The sequence below is a fragment of the Tiliqua scincoides genome, chromosome 15 (assembly GCF_035046505.1).
Source record: "Tiliqua scincoides isolate rTilSci1 chromosome 15, rTilSci1.hap2, whole genome shotgun sequence".
In the NCBI taxonomy this organism is placed as follows: Eukaryota; Metazoa; Chordata; class Lepidosauria; order Squamata; family Scincidae; genus Tiliqua; species Tiliqua scincoides.
Genome location: NC_089835.1, coordinates 6310741 through 6320274, shown reverse-complemented (window position 1 = coordinate 6320274; position 9534 = coordinate 6310741). Strand labels below are relative to the sequence as shown.

Sequence of the window (9534 nt, the reverse complement as noted above, 5' to 3'; positions counted from 1 at the left end):
AATGCTCACAAAACTTAAAAAGCCAGATTATTTTCTCTTAGGGAAAAAGCTTGGAAATTGAAAGCTGGCAGTTCTGCTGGGAATTGGCAAGCTCTCCTGAACTGGCAAAATGTCAGGTTTGCTCTTGGCAGCATAACAAGAGATAAAAAACTTTAGAGGAACAAACACATATTTTGAACGAAGGGAGGATGGGAGCAGATAGGAGGAAACTTCTGCTTTTCTGCTCCCTGTTTGAATGGCAAAACAGATAACAATGCCCATCTTAGCAAAACGGTTTGCAGTTTTAAAATCATTATTCTTTCATGCTTTTTAGAGCAAAGGACAGCGTTACATGCATATACACGGGCAGGAGGTCTGGTCTAGAGGGTAAAGCCTCCATTTGCCTGAAGATAACATCCGACGGTCGCCAGTTCAAGGCCACCGGCACCGTGCGACCTTGAAGCAGCTGACAAGCTGAGCCGAGCTATTCCATCTGCTCTGAGCGTGGGAGGATGGAGGCCAGAATGTGAAACCAGATCAGATAGAAACACCTGAATGTTGTGGTTCTTGAAAGAAAGAACCTTCTTTCATTGTAAAAATCCTATGGGGATTTAAATAAGCCTGCCTATGTAAACCGCCTTGAATAAAGTCTTGTATAAAGACCAAGAAAGGCGGTATTATTATAAACACTAGAAGAGTTATTTTAGTAGGTATTTACACAAAATCTCATAGAAGTGCCAAAGAGATCACCAGGTCTGCTTGCATGTCTGTCAGTTATTCTTCCAAAGCTTTAAATAGTTTTTGTCCTTAAAGTGTAACCAACATATATATATATATAGAGAGAGAGAGATATGGTTTTAATTGCCAGATTTCATTAAAGGTTTGATTAAAGCATAGAAACACATAGGATTTCCATTTCCAGTTGGAAATTTCCAACTTTCCATTTCCAATGGAAGCCATTTCCAGTTAGAAAAATTATTGTCAGTCTCACAGGGAAACAGCTTAGACGGCTGTTTTGCTAAAGTTCACAGGCTTTGGAATTTGGAAAAGTTGCATCTCAAAGATAAAACTCTTTCTTGGCCGCAGTATGCGGCCAGCCAGGATGGGAAAACACACAGATTTGCAAGATTGTAGTAAGGGAAAGCTTTATTTGGCAGGCTGAAATAGGGTTTTTAGCTAGCAAAGATACAAAACACCTGCAGAGACAGTTAGAAAAGAAGATAAGCAAAACATCCATGAGAAAGCCTCTGTTTGAGCTGCAACTGATATAGAGAGCTGTAGCCTGTTTAAAGGTAAATGAGAAAAGGATTTCTTCAAAGAAACCCTTTATGCAGTGAAAGTTTGGTTTGTTTTGTATTAAAATATATGAAAGCACACCACTATAGATCCCTTAAATGTATTCAAAGTAACGGGTCACAAATAGAATTAAGGCAGAGAGTAAAAGCAGGTTCAAAGGACCTTGCTTAACAAAGGTTGGCAGAAAGCCCCACAGAGTTTTGTTGAGAACAGAAGGAGGAATGTGGGAGAAGAGATAACACAGGTGGCTCCTTGCGACACATGCAAGGCCATCTTAATCAAGAAAGAGATGTATGCCAAGAAATAAGGTCTGAAGTCTTGCCAAAAGGCCAGTTCTGAATACAAATAAGGTTACAGTGCACTCTACTGGTTCTTGAAAACTTTGTATTCTATATGTTTAAATGTATAATTTTGCATTATTTGGAACATGTAAGCTCACCAATCAAATGTCTCTAAGGCTGTCTACAGCCTATCCAGAGTTAGCCCCATCTATGATGTCAAACTTCAGCCAATGGGAAGTTCAAACTCTTCAAACAAAGGACCCAAAATGTTATAAAGGGTCTGGCTAAGATTGACATTTGCTCTCAATGCTTTGAACTGGAGTCCCTTGACAACTGGAGTCCATTGCTGGCAACGTAATAAAGGCTTGCAGATGATCACCCTTGACTACTGCGTCTTGCTTTTGAACCTTGCAACACCCTCGGGATGGGTCACCAACCCACTTCTAACTTCAAACACAGAAGTTACACCAAGACTCCTCTCCTCAGATCTCCAACCAGGTTAGGATTTGGAGGTGTCCCGGTATCACAGGAGTACCAACAGGGGAAAGTGAGTCCTACAACCTTCCCTCTTTGAAGGTACACCCACCCTCCCAGCTGGGGGGTGCTTTCCAACCTGTTCAACAAGGCCCCTTGTGTTCAGTGATACTCCCAGGAAAGCGTGTATGGGATTGCAGCCGGAGTCAGGGATAAGCAGTGAGGGTAGGCCAAGTTTGTGGATGGCACTAAACTTTTATGACGGGTGAATTGTGATTGTGAGGAGCTCCTAGAGGACCTCACCAAACTGGGAGAACGGGCTGCAAAATAGCCGATGTGTTTCAATGGAAGTCAGTGTAAAGTCAGGCACGTTGGGGCCAAAAAACCCCAAAACTTCACATATAGGCTAATGGGTTCTGGGACAGATCAGGAGAGACAGCTTGGGGTGCCCGTGGACAGCTTGATGCCAGTGTCCACCCAATGTGCGGCGGAAGTGAAGAAGGCCAATTCCATGCTTGGGATAATTAAAATAGATATAGGGAATAAAACTGACATTTGGGAAGCACCCAAGGACCGCTATAAGGACTAAGGGCTAAGAAAACAAAACCCAAGAGGCGTGAGTTTGAATGATGCAACAGAAGTTTTATTGAGAGTGTCAATTGAATTGCACTTAATTTTGTAGCAGGGGCACTTGAAGGGCTTGGAAAATGCAGAGAGAAGGAAAGAAAGTCCTTGGGGAAAAGAGAGAGTCCAGCAAACTCCTGCCGACGCCAGCCAAGGTTCCTCAGGACCAGCTCTTCTGGGATATTTGGCAAGGAGTTTGGGTCATGTTTAGGGGTTCCTGGTCATTCCGATAATCGTGTAGATATTCTTTGAGGGTCCGGCCGGTTTAAAGGCTCACACTGCCACGACGACCCAGGAGAGAACCCCTTCCAAAATACTCAAATCTCCTCCGGCCAGCCCCAAAACGGAAGGACCCAAAGCCCTCAGAGAAGCCTGACCCCGATCCTCCAATCCCAGAACCACCAATGGCGGTGGGAGTGATGCCTCCGACGGAAACGGGCTCGCAGCTGGCGGACAGGATGGCCCCTGGGATGGTCACCACGGAGGGAGGGGGCTGGATGACCACTTCAGATGGTGGGATCTGGTTGATGGGTTGAGGGATGACTCCGGCCAGGGTACCGAGCTCTCCTGAGCTTGTGCTGCCTCCGAAGGCCAGGGCACCAGCCCCAGAGCCGTAGCCGAGACCTCCGTAGCCAGAGCCAAGGTTGCCATACCCCAAGCCACGGCCATAGTTAGCGCGGATACCGGCAGACCCAAGGCCAACGACGGGGATAGAGGCACAGGATGGGATGGTGCAGGTTGGGCCACAAGATGCCATGGTGTGAGCGATGCGGGTGCCTGCAACAAGAATTGAAGAGGAGAAATACATGAGAACGGCACTTGGGGTGGCTTCTGTTCTCCTTGCTTCAGCCCATCATTGGGATGAGATTGGAACTTCAGCCAGGGAGGAGATGTATCAAGTGATAGAGGAGCCATAGTTTGGGGGTGAACCCCATGCCTGGCCTGAAGAAGGTTCCGGGTCAAATCCTGGCATCTCCGACTGAAGAACCACAAGCTGGAAGAGGTCTCTTCCTCTACACCTGACCCACCGAACGTGATGTCATTAAACTGGAAGGGATGTCATGGCTGGAAGTGACATCATCAAGCAGGAAATTTTTAACACCCCCAATACAACAAAATCAAATCAATTACCCCTGCTAATTGGGTAAGAGGCACTTTTTCAAGTGGGTGCTCCTCTTTTTTTAGCAAGGGAAGAGTAACTGGCCCGCCTCACCCCAGCAGTGTCTTTTCTAGTGGCTGTCTGCTGGGGTTCTTTTTGCATCTTTTTAGATTGTGAGCCCTTTTGGGACAGGGAGCCATTCGTTGTTTGTTTGATTTTCTCTGTAAACCGCTTTGTGAACTTTTCGTTGAAAAGCGGTATATAAATACTGTTAATTGATAATAATCCTAACCAGGTCTACTCAGAAGTACGTCCTATTGTGTTTGATGGGACTTACTCTCAGGAAAGTGAGGTTAGGATTGCAGCCTAACTAAATTAAAAGTTTGCAATGGTTGGCAACCTTCAGTCTCGAAAGACTATGGTATAAGCCTACAGCGCCCGGTATTCCCAGGCGGTCCCCCATCCAAGTACTAACCAGGCCTGACCCTGCTTAGCTTCCGAGATCATGGTAGAAGCCTGCAGCACCCGGTATTCCCAGGCGGTCTCCCATCCAAGTACTAACCAGGCCTGACCCTGCTTAGCTTCCGAGATCATGGTAGAAGCCTACAGCACCTGGTATTCCCCAGCGGTCTCCTATCCAAGTACTAACCAGGCCTGACCCTGCTTAGCTTCCGAGATCATGGTAGAAGCCTACAGCACCCGGTATTCCCCGGCGGTCTCCTATCCAAGTACTAACCAGGCCTGACCCTGCTTAGCTTCCGAGATCATGGTAGAAGCCTACAGCGCCCGGTATTCCCAGGCGGTCTCCCATCCAAGTACTAAACAGGCCTGACCCTGCTTAGCTTCCGAGATCATGGTAGAAGCCTACAGCACCCAGTATTCCCAGGCGGTCTCCCATCCAAGTACTAACCAGGCCTGACCCTGCTTAGCTTCTGAGATCAGACAAGATCAGGTATGTGCAGGGTAACAGTTGCTGCTCAAAGTTTGCAATAGGTTATTTTTTTTTTAAATTAACCCTCCACACGCAGCTGCTTCTATGTTTAAAAAAACAAACAAACCCAAAGGCTGCAATCCTATCCACACTTACCCAGAAGTAAGCCCCATTGAATATCATGGTTAAAAGCATATCCAGAGTAGGCTGTTCAAAATACACCCCTGTGACAAATGCAGTCACATACCACGGTAGCATCGAGTCTAGTATATTAAAAATAAAATACACATTGAAATGAATGGGGACAGACCTGAAATTGGCTCACGACTTGGAGCGCCCCCCAAAATTTGGACCTGCAGCTCTTAAGGCTGGCCTTGGTGGGTGTCCTGAGATCTCTCCAATGAGCTTCGTAGCCAAGGATAAGGATCCTGGCCCACACCCAGGTCTAAACAGGACCCACCGTTATCATTCACACCAAATGAAGAGTTACAGGGAAGCATTTGAGAAGGTAAGCAAGCAAATAAAAGCAGGAGAACAAAAGAGCAGCACATTTAACCCAGCACCCTCCTCTGGTACTGGCCAACAGGGCCTAGGAGACGGGGGTAAATTTTACCTGGGCCCAGGGTCAAAAGGGGGACCCAGGAACCAAAGCAGGGGGCCCATAAATTTCCTAGGATCTGCCTTTTTCTTATCTACTCGTTGCCCATATGGGGATACTAGCATGACTAGGGGACACTACTGATGCCACATGGGTAGGTAGACCTGGGCTCCAAAGTTTTTTCCAGCTGTTTCCACCCTCACCTCATCCCGGCTTCACCCCTCCCTGCCCCTATTCTGCTAGCGCACCACCACGCTCCCCCCACTGTGTTTCACCCCTCCCCCTTTGCAAAGGGGCCCAAAAGAAACTTTGTACTCCCCTGATAAAACTCCTCTCAGAGGCCCTGCTGGCCAACCAGATGCCTTCAAGCAGGGCACAAAGACCTCAACCCTCTCCGGTCACTGTCAATGTGATGCACCCCCTTTGAACGTGGAGGTTCCAGTCTCAGCGTCCCGAGCATCGTCGATTATAAGCGGAAGATCCATATAACCCTAAAGGAACGTGAACTTTTCACAAGTTGCCGACGTCCCTCAAGAAAAGAGACTCAGCGGCTTCTCAGAGAAGAAGGCAGGAGTGAAGAAGGCAGGAGAGACAAGTGAAGATGGTGACGGGATCAAGAGCAGGTCCAGCTTTTATACGGTTCCGACGGCGTCCCCTGGGATTAGCTCATCCCGCCTGTCCGGCTAACATTTGACTCGGCTGTCAACAGTGGCCTTTTTCATGTGCCCCAAAATTGCCCGGCTCAGCAGGAAGAATCCAGGGGTTCTGACGGCGTCCCCGGTGATTAGCTCGTCCCGCCTGTCCGGCTAACATTTGACTCGGCTGTCAACAGTGGCCTTTTTCATATGCCCCAAAATTGCCCGGCTAAGCAGGAAGAATCCAGGGGTTGTCATAAAGCAATATTAGTCATTTACGACCTCTTCACCCGAAGCCAAGGAATTAAACTGTTCTCTTCATGCCACGATAATCGTTCCAAGCTCTTTTGCTGTCCTTTGTGCTTGCCTCAGTTTACAACCTGTTGAGAATGGACCCCAGGGAGGGACTGAGCTCATCAAAGCGCTTCAAAAGTCATTCAGCAACAACTTTGAAAGGCAGCATCCTCATCTTAATTTTTTTTTTGCAACGTCTGCGCAAATTTTATAACTTTAATTTTATAGTCTTGTTACAGAATGATGAAAGTTTCCGATATGCCCAAAGTTTTTGGCAGGAGGGCCACATCATCTCTCTGACACTGTGTCGGGGGCCAGGGAAAAAAGTATTAATTTACATTTAAAATTTGAATAAATTTACATACGTTTACATAAATGCGTATATTAAAGATGAACTTATATGAATGAATGGTGTTTCTTTACTCAGTTTCTTTACTGAGTGTTTCTCAGAATGAAGGTGTTTCTTTACTCAGTGTGTGGTCGGTCTGTGGAACTCCTTGCCACAGGATGTGGTGATGGCGTCTAGCTTGGACGCCTTTAAAAGGGGATTGGACAAGTTTCTGGAGGAAAAATCCATTACGGGGTACAAGCCATGATGTGTATGCGCAACCTCCTGATTTTAGAAATAGGCTATGTCAGAAGGCCAGATGCAAGGGAGAGCACCAGGATGAGGTCTCTTGTTATCTGGTGTGCTCCCTGGGGCATTTGGTGGGCCTCTGTGAGATACAGGAAGCTGGACTAGATGGGCCTATGGCCTGATCCAGTGGGGCTGTTCTTATGTTCTTAACTACAATTCCCAGAAAGCCTTGCAGGTCTCTTGTTATCTGGTGTGCTCCCTGGGGCATTTGGTGGGCCGCTGTGAGATACAGGAAGCTGGACTAGATGGGCCTATGGCCTGATCCAGTGGGGCTGTTCTTATGTTCTTATGTAAGGTCTTGCAATAGCTCAAGGCCTATAAAAGACCTTGCACAAAGCAAGGCTGGCCTTTCCTTTGCTGCCGCTGCTGCATCACAGACGTGAAACAGCAAGCAGTGGAGGAAGCCCTCATCCTACAGCTCATGCAAGAGGTCAAACAGTCGCCCTCACGCTGAGAGCAGTTGCGTCAGGCCAGTGTGAGCTCCAGCAAATCTCTGGAGGGCCAGAGGCTCATTGGAGACTGAGGGCTCCCTGAGGGCCGCATTGGGAGGCCTCAAGGGCCGCAAGTGGCCCCAGGGCTGGGGTTTGGGCACCCCTGGTCTAGAACCCAACTCTGAACACTTGCTGAAGTCATTGCTGCTTCTACGGCTTACTCTCCGGCAAGGGGGCAAATGTCCCTTTACCCCAAGGAGACCTCCAGTAGCCAAAATCCACCTGTGAGATGCCCTAAATCACAGTGCTGGAATGCAGGTAGGGTTGGGATGTTACCCAGTAGGTCAGGGATATATAACTTGCTTCATACAGAGGGCCAAAGTCATCATTTATGTTGCCAATTACAGCTGGTGTGGAAGAGTCTGTATGATTTGGGGGACAGTTTGTTGGTGTTTAGTTGTCAACATTTTAATTACCTATAAATACTGTTTTGTTTGCGCGTCGGTTTTGCCGGACAAGCCAAGGGGGGAAAATTCTGCTTACAAATGGCATTGGTCTTTATTAATCATAGTCATTTTAAGGGGGGGGAAGCGGGGTTATAGTCTGACTTGCTTAAACCATCCCACCTAATTCCAGCCTGGAGGTTCCCCATATTGTTTTGACTGGGACATTGAAGGAGGGAATGAGTCAATTTGTAGAGATGCAATCTTTAAAACTACGGTACGGCTTAGAGGAACTGACTCAGAAGCACATCCTGATGACTGGTCAAAAAAGATCTGCAGCATCCAAACTTGCTTTGAACAGACTTTTGCCCCCAAATTCTGTGCCTTGTTGAAACAAGGACACCCCTGAGACGTGCCTTGTGGTCATCCATTCCTTAAACTGACCTCGTGTGTAGATGTTGGCATCCTTCAGTCTCGGAAGACTATGGTGTCACGCTCTGAATGGTGGTTCTGGAACAGAGTGTCCTCTCCAGTGCGCGAAGCCTGGGTAAAGCAGGTATGGAGGATAGGCTGTTACCCATGCAGCAAATCCCCCCTCTCCACGTCGCTGAAATGGTCCAGTGGAAAGGCAGAGGCCAATACGGTTGGTTCCAGCGGCGTCGCAGGAGTTGCCAGAACGTGACTGTGTTCAGCCATGAACTGCCTCAGGGACTCCGGCTCCGGATTTTGCCTCGAGGTTGACTCCTGAAGCCTTTTCCATAACTGGATGTAGCCACAAGGCAGTGGAGGTTTGGGATCAGAGTTTTCCTTCTCTCAGATGAGCTGCCTTCCCAGGCTGACGAGTCCCATCTACCCGGTGGCTGTTTAGTCACCTCTTACGACAAGTACAGCCAAAATTGTGTATTTCAATTTTATACATATATTCATTTTTAACTTAATTTAATTTAATGGATTTTACAGATCTGGAGGGGAAAGGAGTTATCGGAAACTGTTGGAGAATTCCTAGGACTCTCCCCCCTGCCATATAACCCATTTTTTGGTGCTTATTCTGGCAAAAAGACAACTTTGACCCAGGCTTTGTTCCTTGGCTTGGTTTTGCTCACGGAGCAACAACAAAAAAAGTATGGAGTCAGGAATAAAGTAGCTGCTTCATTTAATTTTATAAATCAGGAAGATAACTTGGCAAATTTCTAATTAATTCACTCTATAAATGGAAGGGGGGAAAAAGTTGCTTAGAAGGGATTAAGAAAAAGAAAGAAAGGACTGAGCAAGGAGACAATAACCAAATTCTTGGTTAGAAGATGCTGTGTTAATCCCAGCAAGCCAGGATATGGTTTGACATCACGTCAATGATCAAAGCATGGGTCATAAAAATGTGGCCTCTCATGGAGTGGGTTGTAAAAAACATGGACATCCAGTTAGAACAGATGCTGGCAAACCATATATAAACTAGGAAAATCCCAGGGATTCTCCACCAGCTTCGCTTGACTCATCTCCTCACGTCTTCTACCCTTTAGAGAAGGTAAGTCAAACCTGGCTGGGTCATTCCTTGCAGGACGGAACATCTCCCCAGACGGGGGCCGTGCACCAAGCTAGCAATGACGGCTAACATATAATGCGTGGCGGTCAAGCCTGTGAGGTTTGCAAGCTCACTTTTGGGGGTCTGTGCGGCTGATCTCCCAAAATGCTGGTCCGTCCTTAAAGCCGTACTAGATGTAGCGATGCTGAACATAAGCTGGAAATTTCCTGGGATCTCAGAAAAGGTTTTCATCTATTGTGTGAGGCCGACATACTTTTATATACGCTGTAATT

At 47.1% G+C, this 9534-nt stretch overlaps 1 protein-coding gene and 1 pseudogene across 1 annotated transcript in view; both read right to left on the bottom strand.

Annotated features, from left to right (window-relative positions):
- LOC136635286 (uncharacterized) overlaps positions 1-3411 on the bottom strand; it is a 9309-nt gene extending 5898 nt beyond the window's left edge. Inside the window, exon 1 of the mRNA XM_066610439.1 lies at positions 2934-3411. Within this exon, the coding sequence (XP_066466536.1) occupies positions 2934-3411 (478 nt within the window). The remainder of the gene's footprint in view (positions 1-2933) is intronic.
- Positions 3412-4614: 1203 nt separating this feature from the next.
- Positions 4615-4734, bottom strand: LOC136635300 (5S ribosomal RNA; annotated as a pseudogene).
- Positions 4735-9534: the final 4800 nt, after the last annotated feature.